Here is a 26189-nt window from a genome sequence, read left to right on the forward strand (position 1 = left end):
CCTGCATACACTGAGCGCCCCCCAGTCACAGGAGCCGCCACTGCTTTACTACTACAAGTAACAACTCATCCTCAGCCAAACAGACAGATATTACGTCAGCACTGCTGCAGCCAATCACACGGGCTCTATGTGCCCTTAGCCCCTCCTCCCACCGAAGGCGGTGGCGGTGAGCATTTCTGCGCGAGCTATATGTCCTGACGTCGGCAGCTCTCGCGAGAATATGCAGATGAGCGTCGCGGGCGCGCGTTGTGTGTGCGCAGCCGGTCGGGGCCTGCAGACGTCTGTGTGTCACTGAGAGGAGTTGGGTGTGGGCCCCGGAGTCGGCGGAGACGCGGCGGCTGCGGTGTACGGCGGCCTCGGAGGCCCACTTGTCAGAGCCCTCGCAGCAGAGTAGAGGAAGACAGCGGCAGGAAGGGAAGGACCCGGGGCTGGGAGGGGGAGGGAATGAAGATGGCGGACGCTAAACAGAAGAGGAACGAGCAGCTCAAACGCTGGATCGGCTCAGAGACTGACCTGGAGCCGCACGTCATCAAGCGGAAGAAGACCAAGGTGAAGTTCGACGATGGCGCCGTGTTCCTGGCTGCCTGCTCCAGCGGAGACAGCGACGAGGTGTGCAAGTTACTGGACCGGGGGGCTGACATCAACTACGCCAATGTGGACGGGCTCACGGCTCTGCACCAGGTACCCACCGCCCGGCTCCAGCCTCCAGCGGCTCACTGGCCTGCACGGGCCCCTGCTGGGCCTTCCTGTGAGATCTGGGGGGCATATTGTGCCATCCTATACCTGGGAGGGGGGCAGTCATACTGTGCCATCCTATACCTGGGGAGGGGGGCTGTCATACTGTGCCATCCTTTACCTGGGGAGGGGGGCAGTCATACTGTGCCATCCTATACCTGGGGAGGGGGGCAGTTATACTGTGCCATCCTATACCTGGGAGGGGGGCAGTCATACTGTGCCATCCTATACCTGGGGAGGGGGGCAGTCATACTGTGCCATCCTATACCTGGGAGGGGGGCAGTCATACTGTGCCATCCTATACCTGGGGAGAGGGGCAGTCATACTGTGCCATCCTGTACGTGGGGAGGGGGGCAGTCATACTGTGCCATCCTGTACATGGGGAGGGGGGCAGTCATACTGTGCCATCCTATACCTGGGAGGGGGCCAGTCATTCTGTGCCATCCTATACCTGGGGAGAGGGGCAGTCATACTGTGCCATCCTGTACGTGGGGAGGGGGGCAGTCATACTGTGCCATCCTGTACGTGGGGAGGGGGGCTGTCATACTGTGCCATCCCGTACCTGGGGGTGGGGGGCGGTCATACTGTGCCATCCTATACCGGGGGGGGCAGTCATACTGTGCCATTCTATACCTTGGGAGGGGGGCAGTCATTCTGTGCCATCCTATACCTGGGGAGGGGGGCAGTCATACTGTGCCATCCTGTACCTGGGGAGAGGGGCAGTCATACTGTGCCATCCTATACCTGGGGAGGGGGGCAGTCATACTGTGCCATCCTATACCTGGGGAGGGGGGCAGTCATACTGTGCCATCCTATACCTGGGGAGGGGGGCAGTCATACTGTGCCATCCTATACCTGGGGAGGGGGGCAGTCATACTGTGCCATCCTATACCTGGGGAGGGGGCAGTCATACTGTGCCATCCTATACCTGGGGAGGGGGGCAGTCATACTGTGCCATCCTATACCTGGGGAGGGGGGCAGTCATACTGTGCCATCCTATACCTGGGGAGGGGGGCAGTCATACTGTGCCATCCTGTACGTGGGGAGGGGGGCAGTCATACTGTGCCATCCTGTACGTGGGGAGGGGGGCAGTCATACTGTGCCATCCTGTACGTGGGGAGGGGAGCAGTCATACTGTGCCATCCTGTACGTGGGGAGGGGAGCAGTCATACTGTGCCATCCTGTACGTGGGGAGGGGGGGCAGTCATACTGTGCCATCCTGTACGTGGGGAGGGGGGCAGTCATACTGTGCCATCCTATACCTGGGAGGGGGGCAGTCATACTGTGCCATCCTATACCTGGGAGGGGGGCAGTCATACTGTGCCATCCTATACCGGGGAGGGGGGCAGTCATACTGTGCCATCCTATACCGGGGAGGGGGGCAGTCATACTGTGCCATCCTGTACCTGGGGAGGGGGGCAGTCATACTGTGCCATCCTGTACCTGGGGAGGGGGGCAGTCATACTGTGCCATCCTGTACCTGGGGAGGGGGGCAGTCATACTGTGCCAACCTATACCTGGGGTGGGGGGCAGTCATACTGTGCCATCCTGTACCTGGGGAGGGGGGCAGTCATACTGTGCCATCCTGTACCTGGGGAGGGGGGCAGTCATACTGTGCCATCCTGTACCTGGGGAGGGGGGCAGTCATACTGTGCCATCCTGTACCTGGGGAGGGGGGCAGTCATACTGTGCCATCCTGTACCTGGGGAGGGGGCAGTCATACTGTGCCATCCTATACCTGTGGGTGGGGGACAGTCATACTATAGGCCAGTCACTCATGATGTGCCAACCCTCCATATGTCACCATCCTTTGTGGCTAGTCACTGTGCCCAAGTGTCACACAGTGATCCATAGAAGGACACCATATTCCCCACAGTTGCACATCTTTGCACCATTACTATCGCTGGTGTGATATTAGTCCCCCATCACGTCGGGATTGGCCAAAAAAATCTAATAAATTCCAGGTTTGTTGTTCCTTATGTCCAAATACAGGCGGTCTTTACAGATCATCTAATATAATTTAGAGCTGGGGTACAATGCAGAAGATGGGTGGTGACCCCCTGGAGGTTGTGGGGAGGGTCTGTCAGGTACTCCCTGTTGTAAAGTGACACTCTACAACTTCTGTGTTTATTTCCTTTACCGTTGGAGTGTAGCTGTATGTTTGGCGGGAGGGAACAGGATGGAAGTGTCCGTGGGCACACTTTATAAAGTTCCAATATATATGAATAAAATCTGCCTCTCAGGATCTTACCTCAAATTCCTCACATCCATGGAGAGTAGGAACCCTTCATTCCTGCCGGCCGTTCATTCTGTCCAGTTCTGTTTCTGGGAAGGCATCGGCTTATCCAGCTCTCCTATGGCTTTGAATGGCAGCCTTTCCTAGTGGCGTATGGTCCCCTCAGTGACCCTACATATTCAGAAAAGGAAGAAAGTATCACAAGTAAACGATAGAAAGGATTCAACTGTTTAATAGAAGCAGCGTCTCCAGAACTTGCAGGATATCTAGTTGTTGGACGTGTGTGTCTTTCAGTGCTGTATTGCCTGTGGTGTGTTCTGATGGGCTCCCTGAACAGCGTAATAATGATCGCTTGTAATGTTGTAGTGGGTAGGTTGCCATAATGACAGCCACCTATGCCCGCTAGCCGCTGGTACAGAGCTGGTGGCTGGGCTTCCTCAGTACGAGGGCTTTGTGTATGTTTGTGGCCGTCAGATTGGAATCTCTGTGTTGGCCAAATAAGGGCAGGCTAGCAATGGGAGATAATGCGCGATGTGCCGAGCTCGGGTTGCACTACGGGCATGGTGTACAGCTGCTTAGCCAGGATTGGACTTGCCCAAACATAAGGAATCCGAGATTTCAGTCAAGGTCAATATAGAGTTTTCCTGTGCATCTAAATGTAGAGCAGATAGCCACATGGACTTTTGGCTTCTTTAGCTCTGTAGTCACACTCCCTTTAACAGCGTAGAGCTGAAGTCATTACAGCCTGGAGGATTTGAGTCTTAAAATTGACCTACCCTTTCCAGATAGTTCTATTTGCTGTAATATAGGGAGTTATCAATAAAAACCCAACTACGTACTTACACGTAGGGCTGTGAAGTCAGTATAAAGTGGACTGACTCTTAGGCTATGTGCACACGATGCAGATTCTATGCAGATTCGCTGCGGTTCCGCAGCAGATTTTTCTGTGCAGAAACGCAGATCCGCACTGTGATGTACAGTATAATGTTATTCAATGGAAAAAAAAAAGCTACGCAGATGGTGCAGAAAAATCAGTGCGGAATTGCCGCAGATTTCAAAGAAGTGTATGTCACTTCTTTTGTGCGGATCTGCAGCGTTTCTGCACCCCTCCATGTTAAAATTCCGCAGTCGCAAAAACGGCAGAAAATCCGCATAAAAAACACAAAATCTGCATAAAAACCACGGCAAATCCACGGCTGCGGATTCTGCCAGGAGATGCGGATTTTGTGCAGAAAATTCTGCACCTCTTTTCCTACGTGTGCACATAGCCTTAATATATATAATAGGCGCAGTGGTTCAGTGCAGGATGTGCTGTAAATGTTTCCATAAGAATTTGGGAAAGTTCTGAAATGTCCGTTTTGATCTAAGGATCTTGGCTGTTAGCTGAGATCAATCTGTGCTGCACTTTATCTACATGCTCAGTAGTGACCAGTGCTGTGGGGTCGGAGTCGTGGAGTTGGAAGTCAGGCAAATTGTGGAGTCAGTGGTTTTGCTCCACAGTAAGGCTAGGTTCACATTGCGTTAATGGGTTAACGCTAGCGGACTCCGTTACATGGTGAAATTGTCGCAATTAACGCCATGCAACAAATCCGTTAGCGCACCCATTGACGGCAATGTGCTAGCGGATCTCTAGCGCATGCCATTTTCGGCACGCGCTAGCGATGTCGCTTTAGCTTCGGACATACTGCGGACGCTGCTTGCGTCCGAGGTCCGTTCCCCGCTAGCGCAGATCGGGTGTCTTCGCTAGCGTGATCGCCAAACGCGATCCCTTTTGGGACATTGCGGTAGCGCAGTCCGTAGCGCTATGCGCTAAACGGACTGCCCTAACGCAATGTGAACCACACGTCAGATTCCATATAGACTCGGCTTTCCATCGTGCAGGATCACAGTACACCGCTTATTGTGTGTCCATTTTCCTGGCTGCTGTGTGAAATATGCTTGAGTTCCCTCTGAACCTCCATGTATTTCTTTTTAATGTAAGTATTGCTTTATCATATGTAACAGATAGAGGTCCAGGCACTAAGGCTAGTTTCACATTTGCGGTTGAGTCCGCAGCGTCTTGTCCGCTAACGCAGCATTTTTTATCCGCATCAGCTTACGCATGACTGCAAAAAAACCGCTGCATTTGTATGCGTTTTCACATGTGTTTGCACTTTTTATGCCCATGCGTTCGATATTTCCAGGAGGGCGTGTCTAAATCAGTTCCTGGACATGCGCAGTCCGAAGTGCGCAAGCGCAGCGAATGCATGCGTATGCAAATACATGTTCCCATAGACAGTAATGCGTTTTTTAATGCACTAATCCACATGCCTGCGCATATTTGACGGAAATTTGACGCCTCAAAAATTGCAACATGGTGCGTTAGCCGTGCCCCTCCGCACACAGCAAAAAGACGCAGGCGAATGCATGCAAACGCATGTCCATGCGTACACAATGTAAAAGATATGAAATCAAGATGCATGCGGATGTATGCCTCAGAAACGCTGCGGACACCACCGCAAATGTGAAACCGGCTTAAGTCAAAAGTCAAATTTTTTTTATTTTCGCTTCCCCTATTCATGCCGTTTTTATCCATCACTTTTTTAGTGTTAATTTTTATGGTCTTTTTGAGGTGGCATGGGTCACAGGTTCTGTGGGATAGTGTCTTTAACCTATTTTATGTTGTTACCTTGTGAGCACTGTTTCCTTGGTAAAGACCATAAAAATTAGCACTAAATAAAAGTCCCAAATATCTGGAACCATATTGCCGATTTAATGGGGTTGTCCACTACTCGGACAACTTTCTCAATCCCTACGTTTTCCCCCTTAAAATAACACTTACTTCCTGTGCTGGTGCCATTCCAGTGATTTCACCAGTTGCTCTCCTGGGGCCCCTGTGACTGTCACGCCGTCCGTGTGGCCAATCAGCACTGGCTTCACACTCCACTCCTGCATACAAATCAAGACATTTTTATGTCCCTAGGAGAGGAGACTGAAGCCTGCACTGATTGGCTGCTGGGACTGCGTGACATAATGTCATGCAGTTGCATCAGTGTGGCTCTCCCGGGGCTCGCATCTGAGGGGAGTATTAGTGTTATTATTTAAAAGGGGGGAAACCTAGGGATTCAGAAGTGGGTTCTCTGAATCGTAGATAGCCCCTTTAAAGGGAACCTGTCACCCCCAAAATCGAAGATGAGCTAAACCCACCAGCATCAGGGGCTTATCTACAGAATTCTGTAATGCTGTAGATAAGCCCCCGATGTATCCTGAAAGATGAGAAAAAGAGGTTAGATTATACTCACCCAGGGGCGGTCCTGCTGTGGTCTGGGTCTGATGGGTGTCGCGGTCCGGACCAGCACCTCCCATCTTCTTAAGATGACGTCCTCTTCTTGTCTTCATGCTGCGGCTCCGGTGCGCAGGCACCGGGAAAGGTCAGAGAGGACCAGCGCCTACGCACTGCAGTACTTTGCTCTCCCCTCAACAGGGCAGACAAAGTATGCCTGCACCGGAGCCGCAGCGTGAAGGCAAGAAGAGGACGTCATTCTATGAAGATGGGAGGCCCCGGACCGCGACGCCCATTGGATTGGAGCGCCCCCCAGGTGAGTATAATCTAACCACTTCTCATCTTTCAGGATACATCGGGGGCTTATCTACAACATTCCAGAATGCTGTAGATAAGTCCCTGATGCCGGTGGGCTTAGCTCACCTTCAATTTTGGGGGTGACAGGTTCCCTTTAAGGAAAAACAAGTGAGAGAGAACCTGAATACTCAAGGGAGTAATTCCAAAGGCTGAGTGATTTTTGACCTAGTGACAGGCCCTTTTTAACCCCTTCATGACCCAGCCTATTTTGACCTTAAAGACCTTGCCGTTTTTTGCAATTCTGACCAGTGTCCCTTTATGAGGTAATAACTCAGGAACGCTTCAACGGATCCTAGCGGTTCTTAGATTTTTTTTTCGTGACATATTGGGCTTCATGATAGTGGTAAATTTAGGTCAATAAATTATGCGTTTATTTGTGATAAAAACGGAAATTTGGCGAAAATTTTGAAAATTTCGCAATTTTCACAATTTGAATTTTTATTCTGTTAAACCAGAGTTATGTGACACAAAATAGTTAATAAATAACATTTCCCACATGTATACTTTACATCAGCACAATTTTGGAAACAAAATTTTTTTTTGCTAGGAAGTTATAAGGGTTAAAATTTGACCAGCGATTTCTCATTTTTACAACGAAATTTACAAAACCATTTGTTTTAGGGACCACCTCACATTTGAAGTCAGTTTACGGGGTCTATATGGCTGAAAATACCCAAAAGTGACACCATTCTAAAAACTGCACCCCTCAAGGTGCACAAAACCACATTCAAGAAGTTTATTAACCCTTCAGGTGCTTCACAGCAGCAGAAGCAACATGGAAGGAAAAAATGAACATTTAACTTTTTAGTCACAAAAATTATCTTTTAGCAACAATTTTTTTGATTTCACAATGGTAAAAGGAGAAACTGAACCACGAAAGTTGTTGTCCAATTTGTCCTGAGTACGCTGATACCTCATATGTGGGGGTAAACCACTGTTTGGGCGCACGGCAGGGCTTGGAAGGGAAGGAGCGCCATTTGACTTTTTGAATGAAAAATTGGCTCCACTCTTTAGCGGACACCATGTCACGTTTGGAGAGCCCCCGTGTGCCTAAAAATTGGAGCTCCCCCACAAGTGACCCCATTTTGGAAACTAGACCCCCCAAGAAACTTATCTAGATGCATATTGAGCACTTTAAACCCTCGGGTGCTTCACAAATTGATCTGTAAAAATGAAAAAGTACTTTTTTTTCACAAAAAATTTCTTTTCGCCTCAATTTTTTCATTTTCACATGGGCAATAGGATAAAATGGATCCTAAAATTTGTTGAGCTATTTCTCCCGAGTACGCCGATACCTCATATATGGGGATAAACCACTGTTTGGGCACACGGCAGGGCTCGGAAGGGAAGGCGCGCCATTTGACTTTTTGAATGGAAAATTAGCTCCAATTGTTAGCGGACACCATGTCGCGTTTGGAGAGCCCCTGTGTGTCTAAACATTGGAGCTCCCCCACAAGTGACCCCATTTTGGAAACTAGACCCCCAAGGAACTTATCTAGATGCATATTGAGCACTTTAAACCCCCAGGTGCTTCACAGAAGTTTATAACGCAGAGCCATGAAAATAAAAAATAACTTTTCTTTCCTCAAAAATAATTTTTTAGCTTGGAATTTCCTATTTTGCCAAGGGTAATAGGAGAAATTGGACGCCAAATGTTGTTGTCCAGTTTGTCCTGAGTACGCTGATACCCCATATGTGGGGGTAAACCACTGTTTGGGCGCACGGCAGGGCTCGGAAGGGAAGGCACGCCATTTGGCTTTTTAAATGGAAAATTAGCTCTAATCAGTAGCGGACACCATGTCACGTTTGGAGAGCCCCTGTGTGCCTAAACATTGGAGATCCCTCACAAATGACCCCATTTTGGAAACTAGACCCCCAAAGGAACTAATCTAGATGTGTGGTGAGGACTTCGAACCCCCAAGTGCTTCACAGAAGTTTATAACGCAGAGCCATGAAAATGAAAAAAATTTTTTTTCTCAAAAATGATCATTTAGCCTGCAATTTTTTAATTTCCCAAGGGTAACAGGAGAAATTTGACCCCAAAAGTTGTTGTCCAGTTTCTCCTGAGTACGGTGATACCCCATATGTGGGGGTAAACTACTGTTTGGGCACATGCCGGGGCTCGGAAGTGAAGTAGTGACGTTTTGAAATGCAGACTTTGATGGAATGCTCTGCGGGCGTCACGTTGCGTTTGCAGAGCCCCTGATGTGGCTAAACAGTAGAAACCCCCACAAGTGACCCCATTTTGGAAACTAGACCCCGAAAGGAACTTATCTAGATGTGTGGTGAGCACTTTGAACCCCCAAGTGCTTCACAGAAGTTTATAATGCAGAGCCGTGAAAATAATAAATACGTTTTCTTTCCTCAAAAATATTTAGCCCAGAATTTTTTAATTTTCCCAAGGGTAACAGGAGAAATTGGACCCCAAAAGTCGTTGTCCAGTTTCTCCTGAGTACGCTGATACCCCATGTGTGGGGGTAAACCACTGTTTGGGCACACGTCGGGGCTCAGAAGGGAAGTAGTGACTTTTGAAATGCAGACTTTGATGGAATGGTCTGCAGGTGTCATGTTGCGTTTGCAGAGCCCCTGGTGTGCCTAAACAGTAGAAACCCCCCACAAGTGACCCCATTTTAGAAACTAGACCCCCCAAGGAACTTATCTAGATATGTGGTGAGCACTTTGAACCCCCAAGTGCTTCACAGACGTTTACAACGCAGGGCCGTGAAAATAAAAAATCATTTTTCTTTCCTCAAAAATGATGTTTTAGCAAGCATTTTTTTTATTTTCACAAGGGTAACAGGAGAAATTGGACCCCAGTAATTGTTGCGCAGTTTGTCCTGAGTATGCTGGTACCCCATATGTGGGGGTAAACCACTGTTTGGGCGCACGTTGGGGCTCGGAATTGAGGGAGCACCATTTGACTTTTTGAATACAAGATTGGCTGGAATCAATGGTGGCGCCATGTTGCGTTTGGGTTATCGGAGCATGGGGGGAGGGTAAATCGGAGCACGAGGGTCGGATCGGAGCGGGGAGGGGGGGGGGTGGATCGGACTGCAGGGGGGGGTGGATCGGACTGCAAGGGGGGGTGGTTGGAGCACGGGGGTGGGATTGGAGCGGACAAGAGCACAGGGGGGAGCGGACAGGAGGACGGAGGGGAGCGGAGCAGTGTAAAGGACAGATCGGTGGCTTGGGGGGGGGAAAAGGGGCGATCTTATTGCACCTACAACATATTGGGATAGGATCTACCCTTAAGACTGCAGCCTGCATGTGATAGCCGTGTCCCTCTCTGTGAGCTGACTACCCTTTGTCCTTATTGTAATTGGGCTCCTGAATCTATTCAGTGGCGGTGGTCCAGTAGTGGACAAACCCTTTAAGTATGCTGCTTTTTGATACATAACAAAAATGAACAGTATAGCTTTTGAGAAGACAGGAGCCTGTGTGCATGAGTAATCTCAATTGTAAGCGTAATGTATACTGCATGCACCCACACTGCCAATCCCGCCACCATGTACAGCAGATTATTCTGTAGCATTTTCCATCACATTTAGTGACGTATGATGTAGCAGGACTGTGTTCTCTCACTCATCGCTTTCTCGCTGGTATCCTGAATCTACTCATGGAGAAATGGCCTTCTTCTCAGCAGGGCACTCCGTTGTTGTACTTGGCATAAGGAGAGGGCTGTGCGGAGCTCAGACAGCTGGCAGTAGGTTGATGGCTGCTTAGGAATGATGGGACTGCTTCAGATGCTGGCACTTGGTTGCCATGGCAGCCGGTAGTTGAGGATTTATCCAGCCCAACGCTACAGAAAGTTTTCTAAAAATGGATGCTGTCGCTTGCTACTGCGGGAAGATGTCAGGTCCTTCTGCAGTTTTATCTAAGGCTATGTGCACACTTTGCAGATTCCACTGCGGATTTTTCCGCAGCGGAATTGCAAAATCCGCAGTGAAAACCCATCGCGGTTTTTACTGCGGATTTATCGCGGTTTTTACTGCGTTTTCTTCTGCGGATTTTCAACTGCAGTTTTCTATTGGAGCAGCTGAAAATCCGCAAAAAAGAAGTGACATGCTGCGGAATGTAATCCGCAGCGTTTCCGCGCTGATTTTTCTGCAGCATGTGCACAGCGTTTTTTGTTTCCCATAGGTTTACATTGAAATGTAAACTCATGGGAAACTGCTGCGGATCCGCAGCGGTCAAATCCGCTGCGGATCCGCAGCAAAATCCGCAAAGTGTGAATATAGCCTAAGGGTTACTACTGTGCATAGTTGTAGCCCCGGGTGGAGATGTGGCTAGGATCTTGAACCAGTGTTTTTTGCTGCCCATATATTTAATATGTCTCAGAAGTACCTACTTTTTACTGCATTTGCTTTTAGGACACTATTGAACAATGCTTTTTATTTCGTTCACTGTTTTTACAAAGAATGCTCCTGTGTAAATTTCCTGTCTTCTGAGCATCGGATGGCATCACTATACAATAAGATCTAGACTTGCATATCTGCATGTTTTGGCTGAGCCTGATTGATTTTGTGGAAATGGTTTTGACTTTTAGCGCATTCTTTCTGTATCTTGTTTTTTTTTTTTTTTTTTATTTTCTCTCTTGGAACCATGGATCATGGTGCACAGCTAGTCCCCCGTTGGGTGAGCTGTAAAGCCATGCGGTTTGATGCTTTCCAGACTCAAGTGAACTGTCTACAGTCAGATTGCAGAGTAGAATGTGTGAGCGAAGTGAATAAGGCACAGCAAATCGCATGCTTGCCGTTACATGACGGCCCACTCGCATTGGGAATGGAGGGACATCCTGACATTATGCACATTGCACGCAGCACGATTTCCAGTAACGACTGCAGAAATGTAACTGGAGCCTGGGAAACCCCTTTAACATCTGGCTGGGCTTTTATTTTTGAGGAGACCACTCTGAAGTTTTCTGTATTATTCATACTTGGCAATTCTATGCGTGTTAAAGGGAACCTGTCACGTGAAGATGCTATTAACCTGCACATATGGTGTTAATGTGCAGGTTAATAGCGTTCTGAACCTGCCCAGTGCCCGCACTTAGTCTTTTGCTGCCAGGAAAAAATGATTCCTACTGGTAGCGTTTGGGGGGGTTCAGTCACGGGGGTGGCACTGGCATAGGGTCAGTCCCCGCATTGTATGGAGAGCAGTAGCTGTAACCGCACCCCTGGCAGATCAGCATCGGGGCCGGCTGTTAGTCAGTGCTCTCTATACACAGAGCCGTGACTGAAAGCGGAATGCTACTGGGAGGAATGAAATTAAGTATAACCTGTGTATTCATTGAAATCTCTGCTCATTCTGGGCATATCAGTCTGGTGGGTGTTCTCAGTTCGGGATTGATGGTTATGTCTTAAGGTACCGTCACACTGAACGATATCGCTAGCGATCCGTGACGTTGCAGCGTCCTGGCTAGCGATATCGTTGAGTTTGACAGGCAGCAGCGATCAGGATCCTGTTGTGCCATCGTTGGTCTGCGCAGAAAGTCCAGCACTTTATTTCGTCGCTGAATCGGCGTGTGACGCCGATTCAGCGATGTCTTCACTGGTAACCAGGGTAAACATCGGGTTACTAAGGGCCGCACTTAGTAACCCGATGTTTACTCTGGTTACCAGGGTAAACTTTAAAAAAAAAAAAAAACACTACATACTTACATTCCGGTGTCTGTCCCCCGGCGTTCTGCTTTCTTGCACTGGCTGTGAGCGCCGGCCAGCTGTAAAGCACAGCGGTGACATCACTGCTCTGCTTTACGGCTGGCCGGCGCTGACAGTGCAGGAAAGCACAGCGCCCGATGACAGACACCGAAATGTAAGTATGTGGTGTTTTTTTTTTTTTTTTAAAGTTTACCCTGGTAACCAGAGTTTTTTTTTTTTTTTTTTTTTACATTTACGCTGGTAACCAGGGTAAACATCGGGTTACTAAGCGCAGCCCTGCGCTTAGTAACCCGATGTTTACCCTGGTTACCAGGGGACCGGCATCATTGGTCGCTGGAGAGCATCTGTGTGACAGCTCTCCAGCGACCACACAGCGACGCTGCAGGGATCGTTGTCTAGATTGCTGCAGCGTCGCTTAATGTGACAGTACCTTAAGTGTATATAGAAATAGCAGTCACTGATTTGGACCGCCCACTGGACTGCTAAGCTCCGAGTGAGCAGACACTTCCTCAGTTTCTGTAAAGTCATTGGATGCAGCAGGGGCCCAGATTATAATATATCCTGTATTAGCATAAGCCACAGGACCTTGCTTATCACTCAATCAGGTCTAAGGCTACTTTCACATTAGCGTCGGTACGGGGCCGTCGCGCTGTGTCGGCCCGACGTACCGATGCATACTGTGCAAGCGCCGCACAACGGGGGCAGCGGATGCATTTTTCCAGTGCATCCGCTGCCCCATTGTGAGTTGCGGGGAGGTGGGGGCGGAGTTCCGGCCGCGCATATGCTGTCGGAAATGGCGGACACAACAAAAAACGTTACATGTAGCGTTTTTTGCTGCCGACGGTTTGCCACAACACGACGCAACCGTCGCACGACGGTTGCAACGTTTGGCAAAGCTTCGCAATGCGTCACTAATGTTAGTCAATGGAGAAAAAAACGCATCCTGCAAGCAATTTTGCAGGATGCGTTTTTTCTCCTAAACGAAGCATTGCGACGTGCAGTGCACGACGCTAGTGTGAAAGTAGCCTAAGGCTAAGTCCACATGTTGCAGAATTTTCCTGAGCAAAACCAGACTCCATTTGCAGAAAATCTGCTTGCATTTTTTTTCCCAATACAATAAATAGCGGAAATTTCATAAAATTAATGAACATGCTGCGTTTTTACCGCAATGCTTTTTTTTTTTTTTTGCGGAATGTGCACAACAACACGGAGTTCCATTAGAAATAATGGGAAGCGTTTTTCCTGCGAAAAAACAAAAACGTGAATAGAACGCACTGTGTGCACATAGCCTTCTAGTGACAGAATTTTTGTAAGCGTTACCCGATCTCCTAGTAAGTGCACACCTGTTGTATCTTCACATTTGGCTTTATCATAGCAATGTGTTGGGGAGAAGACTTTGTGGTCCTTACTATTATACGAAGGGTTCTTCTCCTGCACTTGGTACTGCAGGTTTCCTCACAGGCTGCTCTCCTGTCCATAACATGGCCACTGATGGAGGAGCATGTGACCAGACCTGGCCATCGGCTGCATTCAATTCATAATCGCCTCACATGGCAAAGATGCCTTTCTATTGGAGGAGGCTGATGGACAGGTCTGGTCGCCTGCTCCTCCACCAGCAGCCATATTGTGGGCAGGAGAGCTGTGCAGTCTGTGAGGAAAGCCGCAGTAACTGGAGCAGGAGAACCTGTCATACTGGTATAAGGAGATGTTATATGGGCAACCCCGTTGAACTGACTTTATAACCAGCAATACATTAAATTATCCGTTCAGTGATTTGAGGGACTATAAAAATCATTCTCTCCCTATACCTGTTAGTGGTACAATGTCTGAGAAAGTTAATTTTCATGTGCATGTAAATGCGCGGGGCCTCAGTGCACCCTTGGCACTGCGAAGAGTTCAGTGTGCCGTTGTGCCTCGTTTTGCATGTTGAGGGTCTTCCCCCAACTGGTTAAACTGCGCCTACATCCATGTGAAGGGCACAATGTAAGCTCGGACTGACTTGTATTTCCTGGCTGTACATGGCGGCTGCCACTTGCTACACTTTCATGTGTCCCAGGGGAGAAAGGCACCCAGACATGGGCAGTGTCAGTGTGCATGTGCGCAGATCTCACTCTGGGAGGCAAGCATGGTCTATCAGAAGTGAAATAAGGCCCTCAAAATGCTCCGAAGCCCCCTCATTTGTATGCAAAGTCAAAGTATTTTCCACAGGCACTGTACCACTATGATATTTGGGGGACGAAGTCTGTGATCTCTGTATAATGTCAATGTTTAGTTTTGGGGTCACTCCCTTAAAAAGCAGTATTCACCTGTGTAAAATAAAACCCCGCTGCTGTTGCAGTGATGTTGGTGCGGGGTTTTCTGACACTTGTAATACTCTTATGTGCCGTGTGAGAGCTGCAGCCATCAACTGCTAATGTGATGTGTTGCCCACACCTCTGACATCGGAGTTTTGTGGCTTAATATTAGGTGGCTGCTGGGCTCATGATCTGGATGTATTGTGAAGAATTGTTTTACATCTTCAATAAGGGATTTTATGTTTGGTATTGCCAGCCTGCATTCTAAGAACCCAAAAATGGATTTGAGCTAAAACCACTATGGAGCCATCCACAATGAAACACTGAGTCTCTGTGCTTTGTCTGAAGTCCCTCCGGCAGCGCTGTGTCTTTTTTAGGTGGATACAGGAGTGCAGGATATAATCCATATACAGACCGCAATATTGGCACCAAACGCAGTGCTCCTGATCTGAACCCAGCAGCCTGATTTAGGCTATGTGCACACGTTCAGGAATTCATACAGAAAATTCCTGTGAAAATCCGGACATTTTTGGGAGATTTCCGCATGAAATCCGCATGTGTTTTTGTGCGCGTTTTGACGCGGTTTTTGCACGTTTTTTCACGGACATTTCCCAATGCATTAGACAGTGGGACATCCGCAAAAAAAAAACGCAAAATTATAGAACAGGTTCATTATTTTTCCGCAATGCGTTTTTCATGTGGAAAAACGCACATCATGTGCACAGAAATTGCGGATTTCATTAAAAAAGATAGGATGCTTAATGTAAGCAGATTATTTGCGGTTTTATAGTGTTTTTATAGCGCAAAAACGCTAGAAAACCGCGAATAATCTGCAACGTGTGCACATAGCCTTATACCTACGCAGTTGGTCCAGGTCTTGCAGTATCTGAAAAAGAACGGTCTGTCCTGGCCTGAGGCTACAATCGCACATCATTGTACACATCCATGTGGTGTCTCTATTTTACATGGACAGAGACCTATAGGGCTTCATTCATCTAAACGCACTTCCATGTTTAGAAACGGATTTGTCTGGTCCGTGAGACTCTGAGCATGTCATATTCTCATCCAATTTACAGATCTGACGTTAGTCTTTTGAGTTCTGTTTAAATAAGGTAGACCTATATTTTACTTCAGTTTTCCATCTGTTTCATCCTTTTTTAACAATAATAATAATATTAATGATCTTTATTTTTTTATAGCGCGAACGTATTCCGCAACGCTTTACAGTTTGCACACATTATAATCACTGTCTCCGATAGGACTCACTATCTACATTCCCTATCAGTATGTCTTTGGAATGTGGGAGGAAACGGAGAACCCAGAGGAAACCCACACAAACATGGGGAGAACATACAAACTCCTTGCAGATAATGTCCTTGGTGGGATTTGAACCCAGGACTCCAGCAAAGCTGCAGTGCTAACCACTGAGCCACTGTGCTACCCCAAACATATCTTAAAGGGAACCTGTCACCCCGAAAATCGCGGGTGAGGTAAGCCCACCGGCATCAGGGGCTTATCTGCAGCATTCTGTAATGCTGTAGATAAGCCCCCGATGTTACCTGAAAGAGGAGAAAAAGACGTTAGATTATACTCACCCAGGGGCGGTCCCGCTGCTGGTCAGGTCAGATGGGCGTCTCCGGTCCGCTGCGGCGCCTCCCATCTTCATTACAAGACGTCCTCTTCTGATCTTCAGCCATGGCTCCGGCGCAGGCGTACTTTGCTCTGCCCTCTTGAGGGCAGAGGATAGTACTGCAGTGCGCAGGCGCCGGAAAGGTCAGAGGCCCGGCGCCTGCGCACTGCAGTACTTTGTCTGCCCTCAAGAGGGCAGAGCAAAGTACGCTTGCGCCGGAGCCGTGGCTGAAGATCAGAAGAGGACGTCATGGAAAGAAGATGGGAGGCGCCGCAGCGGACCAGAGACGCCCATCCGACCTGACCAGCAGCGGGACCGCCCCTGGGTGAGTATAATATAACGTCTTTTTCTCCTCTTTCAGGTAACATCGGGGGCTTATCTACAGCATTACAGAATGCTGTAGATAAGCCCCTGATGCCGGTGGGCTTACCTCACCCGCGATTTTCGGGGTGACAGGTTCCCTTTAACTTGGCAAAGTTGATCAATAAAAGAAAAAGTTGACACTCTCAGGTGTTTACCTTCGGTTTTTAAAAGGTGTGCGCAAATTCTGTTTTGATGTGAAATCAGAACCATGCGTGTGAATGTAGCGTTGGACACAGTTGATCCTGTGGCTCCAGTAGGTCTCCACCGTGAAATGACTTCTGAGTTGGTCACTTCAGTGGATCTAGTGGCAGATATGTTTGGCCTAGTGTGTATGATCCCTATTATTCATTCACTGATGTTTCTCTGTTTTGTTCTGGAAAATGTGATGAAATACAGTTGAGATGACACCATATATAAGGCTACGTTAAGACAGCTGCTCTAGCTTTACTATTTGAAGAATGCCAGGAATTTGGCTACTTGCCCTGAATCTCCTGTATGATTGCGTGCCAGGGCGGCAGATACTTACCGTCCACAAATTTCCATTGCTTGACCAATTAACAGTCCACCTTGCTAGGGCAGGTGGAGGGAAGCTCAGCTGTCGGTGACAGCTGTAGGCTCCAGCTAAAGGTCAGTTTGTAGTTTATAACTAGTCCCGTCTGCACAGAATGGGCCACTTGTGTACCAAAATAAATCCAGGACGTCGGCGGATGCATTGGTGTGTTTGTTCTGTATTGTATTACAGAACCTATGCTGGCTTTGTTATGATCTATTATACTAATACTAATCTGTTTTTTATTGGTTTATCTAGAGAGAACAGTACATCATGCTTCACGACTCTTACAGTCACACAAACTGAAGAACAAGAGTTAAATAATGTCAGCCATCTCTAGCCAAAACAGGTTAAAGGGGTTTTCTGGGATTTTTGGAAAGTGACCAGCAGCAGGCAATAGTCATGTCCCCCTTCTTAATGCAGTGGATTCTGTCATAATGTCTGGTCTTTTGTGGCATATACTGTTTTTGAACAGCCATCATTAAACTGTGAGCTCTACAGTATGTTGCCAGCACTAAACAAATGCTAATAGACCCACTCTTCCATGCACACCATTGAAGAACACAACAATTCGTGAAGCTCATTGGGGCAACGTTTTTTTTGGGGGGGAGATTTGCGCAACACTCGGATTGTCATGCTGCTTACCAAAGGTTTTCTGCTACATCCTTTTTGTATAGAAATATTGCAGTTGCTGTCGACAAAACCGAAGGGAAAAAGTAACCTCAGCCGTATTTCATAAGTTTGTGGTTCAATACTTCTTGAAATTTTCTTCTGCTCCCGTCTGTAAATTTGTGCAAATGGTGTCAGTCAGTTTCAGCATCACTTCACAATAGCTCATCAGATGGCTGCTTAACGTGCTTAGCAATTCTCTAAATTGGGGTACATGGTCATACACTAGACACATGACTATAAGACAGATTCATCAGTATTTCGCACCAACAAAATAGTGAGATTCTATAATAAATTTGATGCAGCCATTGTTAACTTTTTCTTTCCAAATCTTTGGTTTGTGTTGTATAACCAGATAGAAAATGGTGCACATATGCCTCTTGGTAAACTTTGTTTTTAGGAGCCCTCCATCGTCCTTTTTATACTTTAGGACCACATGTAAAGGTCCCCATACACATTAAATGTCACCCGTACCCCAGTCTCTCCTGGCACCTCCATACACAGATACACGTGAACATGTCCGTGTTCTCTGAGGGTGGCTGTCAGACTTTTCTGGCAGCAGCTTCTCTCTGGGCAATCAAAAGGATTAGCCACAGAGATTCCTCAAGCTGTATTCCCCTCCAGTTGGAGGGCCACATTAAGGCTCTGTACACACAGTGCGTTTTCGCTGTGTTTTTTTTTCCTCTCAAAAGGGCCAAAACCGCTATGGAATCCTTGGGCAAGCTAATTCAATGACGATCCTGAAGTGTTGTGCACATAATCAGTAAATTTCCTTGAATATTTGCTGTGCGTTATTTTTGTGCAACATGTCACTTCTTTGTGCATTTCTGCAGTGTTTTTCACCCATTGACTTCAAATGAGTCAGTCAAATCCGCAGCAAAAAGACAGGTATAATAATGTTTTGCTGATTTGCTTAGTTTTTGATTTGCGGTTTACCAGATTCCTATGGTGTTTTCCACACTCCTCTCTGTGACAGTGTGGAAAACACCGGCGCTGTGGTTCTTATCAGCGGTAATGCTACTGCCAGTAAGGCAATGTGCACACGTTGCAGATTGGCCGCTGCGGATTCGTAGCAGTTTTCCATGCGTTGTACAGTACCATGTAAATGTATGGAAAACGAAATCCGTAGTGCACATGCTGCGGAAAATACCGCTGCGTTGTTTATTACGCGGCATGTCAATTCTTTGTGCGGATTCAGCAGTAGTTTACACCTGCTCCTCAATAAGAATCAGCAGGTGTAAAACCTCAGGTGAAATCCGCACAAAAGCTGCAGTAAATCCACAGGTAATCCGCAGTGTGTTTAACCTGCGGATCTTGCAAAAACGGTGCGGAAAAATCCGCACACAAATCTGCAACGTGCACATAGCCTAAGACCGTCGGTCAGAGTGCTGCTGGGTCATGCTATCAGATGTCGGCGTGACCCACGCAGCTGTGGCTGTGATCCGCTGTAACGCTACCGCCGGTACTGTCTGTCAGAGCACTGCGCGGGATTATGCTGTCAGATGTCAGCGTGATCCTGCAGGTCAGCAGGCGTGGTCTGATGAGACAACTACTCCCATCGGGCTATTTCTGCTGTCACTGATAAGTGATAGTAGGTGCCGCTGATGGGAGATGTAGTCTAATCTGCCTGTGCTCACAGTAAAAGAAAAGTAAAACAATTACATACATATTGAAATTTAAAATAAAAACCCATTATACTCCCTTAACGCCAAATCCCCGACAACCTGTCTCCTAGAAATGATTAAAAATAATAAACCACCAAAAAAACCACCAAAAATAATATAGTCACCTGTCTGCCGTAGTCCACGTAATCTCTAGTGTCCCATGGCGATCTAACGTGTAAAACAGTCGGGAGAAGTGACCGCTGTGCCCGGCCGCCGGTAATACACTGACAGGAGGTAATCGCTCCCTCAGTGTATCACTGAGCTGCCGCTAAGAGTAGAGATGAGCCAATTTCATCGGGTCAGAGGTTATTTGGCAAGCTATAGTGCTTACCAAATAAGCTGCTGATGGAACCCGGTTTCATGGATCGCGGCGGCTGATTATCTGTTCGGCCCCGCCGCTGCTTGTGTCGTGAATGTGTGACAGTTACGACACATACTCATTTCTAGAAAAGAGTTCACCGGAGTTAATTAGCTGATGAGCTCTGGCGCTCTCCCTTACGGCACCGCTGCGTGAGAACTTTCTCACGGCAGCTCAGTGATACACTGCGGGAGCGATTACATCCTGTCAATGTATCGCCGGCTGTCTTTGAGAGCAACCACATCAGTGACTGCACTGTCATCAGGATCATTGTTGGGCATTATGGATTATATTTTCTGCAGACAGGTGAGTGGAATATTGTGGTTTATTTTTATTGCAGGAGACGTTGGCTTCTGTGGATTAGGCGTTCGGTAAGTATGATTTAATTAAGATTCGATAAAGGAGTCTGTGTCATTTCATATAAAGGAATTTATTCTGGATGTCTGTTTTTATACAATGACTATGGGGCTACTAATGGATAGGTATCTTATAGACCCCTCTCTATTACTAACCTGTGGGCTTGATGTCACCTGACAATTCAAAGGTGACTTCAACCCCAATTGCCACCGCTATAGAGCAAGTAGGAAGAGCGAGGCTATGCGCCAGAGTACTGAGGCGCTTGAGTATTTGTTTGTGGAAAGTTTTGCAAGGTTTCTGCATCTCTTAGCAGGAAAAACACTGCAGTAAAAACGTGCATTTTTGTGTGTTTTTTTTTTTTTTACACCAATGAAGGATTTTTTGAGCTAAATAAAGTTATTTAAATAAAAAGAAAAGTTTTGTGATGTAATTTCGTGGCCGGCATCACCTTTTTTCATTCTGATTTAGTAGCATCAGTGATGGGATAAAGGCTTGGCGTCAGCACTGTCATTGACACCTAGCCCTAGGCTTTGTAATGAAAAGGTGTTAGCCTGACACACTCATTACTGAGTCGATAAGTAAACACAAACACACACACATTGTCACCAGCCTATGTAGGAGCTTTAACAGAACGAACATACATAGGCTGTAACCAAACAGCAAGTGTTAATTTTAAAGAACAAAAAAAGCAGAAAAAAAATTTGTGTGGACTCCTGCATAATTTTAATGATCAGTAACTGAGGGCTGTTAATATTCTGGGAAGGAACAAATGGCCATAAAGGTTCCCAGGCTATTAATACCAGCTCACAGCTGTTTGCTTAGCCTTTACTGGCTATTTTACAGGGAACCCCAGCAAAAATTGACATGGGGTCCCCCTATAAAATCTAACCAGCAAAGTCTAGACAGACAGCTGTCGGCTGATGTTAATAGTCTAGGAAGGAGCCATGGATATTGGCCCCCTTCCAGACTAAGGGCAAGTTTACACTGGGAGTTTTTACTTTTTTTTTTCTACAGCAAAACCTGTTTTTCTTGGCAGGAAAGAAGCTGCGTCAAAAACGCAGGTTTAAATGCATTTTTTGATGTGTTTTTTTTTTTCATGCTAATGTCCTTGGATTTTCAGCAGCAAAAACACAGCAAATAATACCTGCGGTTTTTTTTTCAACACCCATTCAAGTCAATGGGTGAAAAAAGCGCAGCAAAAACGCTGAAAGAAGTGACATGCTCTATGTCCAAAAAATGGAGCAAAGCACAACATACTGATCAAACAAAAAACCAACGTGTGTGTGAGATTTCTGAAATCTCATAGGCTTTGCTGATATTGTAAAAAGGAGCTGAAAACTAGCATAAAAAAAGCAGCAAAAACGCCCTTTGTGAACTTACCCTAAAAACATCAGCTCTCTGCCGCCCCAGAAAAGGTGCATCTATAAGATGCGCCAAATCCGGTGCTTATCATCGCTCTTCTCACTTACTGTGTAGCAGTGGTAAGTGGGGTTCTTATTTGTGGGGTTGATGTCAGGTGGCATAAAGCCCACAGGTTAATAATGGAGAAGCGTCTATAAGACTCCTGTTCATTAGTAGCCCCATAGTGATATTCTATAAAAAGACACCCAGAATAAAGTCCTTTATTTGAAATAATTCTTAATGATGAATTCAGAATGATGAACCAGTGGAGTCCGAGTAGATGCAATAGAGAAATGGACTTTATTTCTACCCGTTTCATAGTGACCACACCGCTTCCTCAGGACATTCTATACACATAGTCTGTTATTTATAGCGAGAGAGGCCCTTGAAAACGCCTCCAAAAAAAAAAAAACACACCCAATGGGCGGGAAATCAAACTCATGTATACATCGTAAACTACACACAAAACAATCAAAGCATGATAGAGTTTATCATTTAAAAATATTGCTCAAAAATTTAAAAGTAAATGCAAAGAGGAAAAAAAGCCAAGGTTTTTTTTTTTTCCAATTTTTTTTTTTTCTTTTTTCCCACCCTGACATCTGACAGCGTGACCCTGCAGCGCTCTGACCTACGGTCTTACTGGCATTACTACTAATAAGAACCACAGCGCCTGTGTTTCCCACGCTGTCACAGATGACAGCGTGGGAAATGCCATTGAAAGCCGGTAAAAATGCAATAAAAAAAACGCAGCAAATGAAGCAAATCTGCAAATATTTTTATACCTGCGTTTTTGCTGCTGATTTTGACTGACTTAGCTGAAGTCAATGGGTGAAAAACGCTGCAGAAACGCACAAAGAAATGACATGCTGCAGAAAAAAACGCATTGCAATTACTCAAGGAAAATTACTGCTTATGTGCACAACACTTCAGGATTGTCATTGAATTAGCTTGTATAAGGATTCCATAGCGTTGTGGCCTATTTCTGCATGGAGAAAACGCATCAAAAACGCACTGTGTGCGCAGAGCCTAACTGGGTTCAGCCAACTTTATTCAATATATGGGGGATCACTAAGGGTACGTGTGCTAAATAATTTTCACCATTTGTAAAGTCGCAACATTGTCATCAGTGAGGGTCTGTGAGCTGGGATTACCACCAACGGGCCAGTCAATGCACTGAGCTTTATTTTAGTTTTTGCTTTAAGAATTCCTCATCACTAAGCTTTATAGCATCTTATTTCCTGTTCCTTTTGAGAAAACAACTGTCCAGAGCATGAATATTTGGGGAAAAAGCAGGATAAATGACTAGTGATGAGTGAGTATACTCGTTGCTCGCGTGGTCTGAGTATTTGTTAGTGTTCGGAGATTTAGTTTTAGTTTGCTTACGGCTTCTGGACAGGCTGAGTACATGTGAGGAATGCCTGTTTGTTAGGGTATCCCCACATGTATTCAGGCTGTCCAACAGCTGTAAATCATGCAGCTGAGGCAAGAAAAACTAAATCTCCGAGCAGTCACAAATACTCTGGGACCACCCGAGCAACGAGTATACTCGCTTATCACTACTAATGATGGACTAACGCGTATGGGCAGCTTAAAGCGGAGCAGCACTGAACACTTGATGTCTGCTTACCATTTGAGTGAGGATAGCAATGCAGTGAACGGTGTGTACTTTAACCCCTTCATGACCTTGGGATTTTCCATTTTTTCGTGTTCGTTTTTTGCTCCCCTCCTTCCCAGAGCCATAACTTTTTTATTTTTCCGTCAATTTGGCCATGTGAGGGCTTATTTTTTGCGGGACGAGTTGTACTTTTGAACGACATCATTGGTTTTACCATGTTGTGTACTAGAAAACGGGAAAAAAAATTCCAAGTGCGGTGAAATTGCAAAAAAAGTGCAATCCCACACTTGTTTTTTGCCTGGCTTTTTTGCTAGGTTCACTAAATGCTAAAACTGACCTGATATTATGATTCTCCAGGTAATTACGAGTCCATAGACACCTAACATGACTAGGTTATTTTTTATCTAAGTGGTGAAAAAAAATTCCAAACTTTGCAAAAAAAAAATAAATTGCGCCATTTTCCGATACTCGTAGCGTCTCCATTTTTCGTGATCTGGGGTCGGGTGAGGGCTTATTTTTTGCGTGCCGAGCTGGCGTTTTTAATGATAGGATGTTGGTGAAGATACGCTCGTTTGATTGCCCGTTATTGCAATGCATTTTAATTCAATGTCGCGGCGACCAAAAAAACGTAATTCTGGCGTTTTGAATTTTTTTCTCACTACGCCGTTTAGCGATCAGGTTAATGCTTTTTTTTTTTTTGATAGATCGAGCGATTCTGAACGCGGCGATACCAAATGTGTAGGTTCATTTATTTTTTTTTTTTTTATTTTTTTTTTAATTTATTTTTTTTATCTTTATTTTTTTTATTGATTTATTTTGAATGGGGCGAAAGGGGGGTGATTTAAACTTTTATATTTTTTTTTTATTTTTTTTCACATTTTTTTTATTTTTTTTACTTTTGCCATGCTTCAACAGCCTCTATTGGAGGCTAGAAGCAGGCACAGCACGATCGCCTCTGCTACATAGCGGCGATCTGCTGTTCGCTGCTATGTAGAAGAAAATAAGGTGTGCTGTGAGCGCTGACCACAGAGTGGCGCTCACAGCTACCGGCGATCAGTAACCATAGAGGTCTTAAGGACCTCTATGGTTACCATTGAGAAGCATCGCCAACCTCCGATCATGTGACGGGGGTCGGCGATGCGATCATTTCCGGCCGCCTGGCCGGAAGCGGAAGTTAAATGCCACTGTCTGCGTTTGACAGCGGCATTTAACTAGTTAATTGGTGCGGGCAGATTGCGATTCTGCCCGCGCCTATTACGGGCACATGTCAGCTGTTCAAAACAGCTGACATGTTCCGGCTTTGATGCAGGCTCACCGCTGGAGCCCGCATCAAAGAGGGGCTTCTGACCTCGGACGTACTATCCTGTCCGAGGTCAGAAAGGGGTTAAAGAGACTGTTACCCCCTCCAGCCGTTACAAACTAAAAGAGCCACCTTGTGCAGCAGTAATGCTGCATTCTAACAAGGTGGCTTTTAGTTTTTGGTGCAGTTATTGCCAAAATAATGCGTTTTATAATTTGGCCAAAATACCTGTCTTTAGTTGTGGAGGCAGGTCTTAACCCCCCTGCTGCAAACGCCACACTGCCGTCACTCAAATCTTCGGCGCCGGGCGCCGCCCCCTCCGCGCAGTATTCCAATCAAATCCGGCGCCTGCGCTGTTTAGTACTGGCTGGGGCAGGCACAGTGAGCTCTGGCCGTCTGACCTCAGATGCAGTCTTGCAGACTGCGCCTGTGCGGCCACCCAGCTAGTGAATCCCAGCCGCAGTGTGTTATGCATTATGCACAGTGCGGGGCTGGGATTCACTAGCTGGGTGGCCGCACAGGCGCAGTCTGCAAGACTGCATCTGAGGTCAGACGGGCAGCACTCACTGCGCCTGCCCCAGCCAGTACTAAACAGCGCAGGCTCCGGATTTGATTGGAATACCGCGCGGAGGGGGCGGCGCCCGGCGCCGAAGAAGATTTGAGTGACGGCAGTGTGGCGTTTGCAGCAGGGGGGTAAAGACCTGCCCCCTGTCTAAAGAAAGGTATTTTGGCGAAATTATAAAATGCTTTATTTTGACAATAACTGCACCGAAAACTAAGAGCCACCTTGTTAGAATGCAGCATTACTGCTGCACAAGGTGACTCTTTTAGTTTGTAACGGCTGGAGGGGGTGACAGAGTCCCTTTAAGAACAGCAGTGATTGCACCGTGCTGCACCCTGGAATGGAGTGGCGCTATTACCTAGAACTCTTTTTCCATTCACGGGTGCCAGATTTGCTCTGAGAAGAACATTCAGAGACTCTGTAATCTGCCTGTACTTGCCATGCTGCTAGCGGACAGTACCTGTGGCATGTGACTGACCATGGCTGTATTGGTTCTCTAGCAGTTTCTGATGAGAAAAAACCCCTTTGTCTGTATAATTTGGAGTTAGAATGGGTTTATTACTCACTTTACTGTTTTTTTTTAAAGTAGTGCCAGAGCTTTAACCGATAATGTATTTATAGTATGCCAGCCATGAGATGCCAGATGCATTATCCCGCTTGGATTATTCTGATTAACTTGGTGCAAATTCAGGAGTCCTCTAAATTGCCTCATGTAATTGACATGGTGGACAAATGTGCTGTTGTTTTATCCACTCAAGGAGTACTTGGGCTTGGTCATAGGCAATATACTATGGTGCTATGGTGGGGAGGCCTGTGCCCAATGTCTTCTGACTGGCTCTATTTTTAGTTTCTACAATGTCTTCTTCATTCCAGCCTAGTACACAATACTGCTTGGTAGGACATTAGCATCAGCGAAGTGAGGCAAGCAATTGAACATGTAGAACCTGTATCTCCGGTTTCTCCACATTTATCCACTGCAGTAAAGAAATGTCTGCCCAGCAACCTTGTATCTGTGAGAACAATAGCTAGGTGCATGCTAACCTCTTTATTCCTTGGCCTCTCCATAGAAGAGAATGTATCCAAAAAATAAACCTACTTGATCTCACGGTCCATCTTGTGGAAGTAGAAAAAATAATAAAGGACTTGTTTCACTACTTGGGCCATCCTTAACTGCTA

General features: G+C 46.5%; 1 protein-coding gene across 3 annotated transcripts in view; it reads left to right on the forward strand.

The window, feature by feature from the left end:
- Positions 1–208: 208 nt before the first annotated feature.
- Positions 209–26189, forward strand: part of PPP1R12A (protein phosphatase 1 regulatory subunit 12A) — a 123151-nt gene continuing 97170 nt past the window's right edge. For 2 of the 3 annotated variants that reach the window (XM_069764513.1, XM_069764512.1), the window contains exon 1: positions 212–681. In XM_069764513.1, coding sequence (XP_069620614.1) covers positions 445–681 — 237 coding nt within the window. In that variant the 5' untranslated portion in view covers positions 212–444. Of the gene's footprint in view, positions 682–26189 lie in introns of all 3 variants that reach the window. The other variant, XM_069764511.1, reaches the window with a different exon arrangement.

The sequence above is a fragment of the Ranitomeya imitator genome, chromosome 4 (assembly GCF_032444005.1).
Source record: "Ranitomeya imitator isolate aRanImi1 chromosome 4, aRanImi1.pri, whole genome shotgun sequence".
Taxonomy (NCBI): Eukaryota; Metazoa; Chordata; class Amphibia; order Anura; family Dendrobatidae; genus Ranitomeya; species Ranitomeya imitator.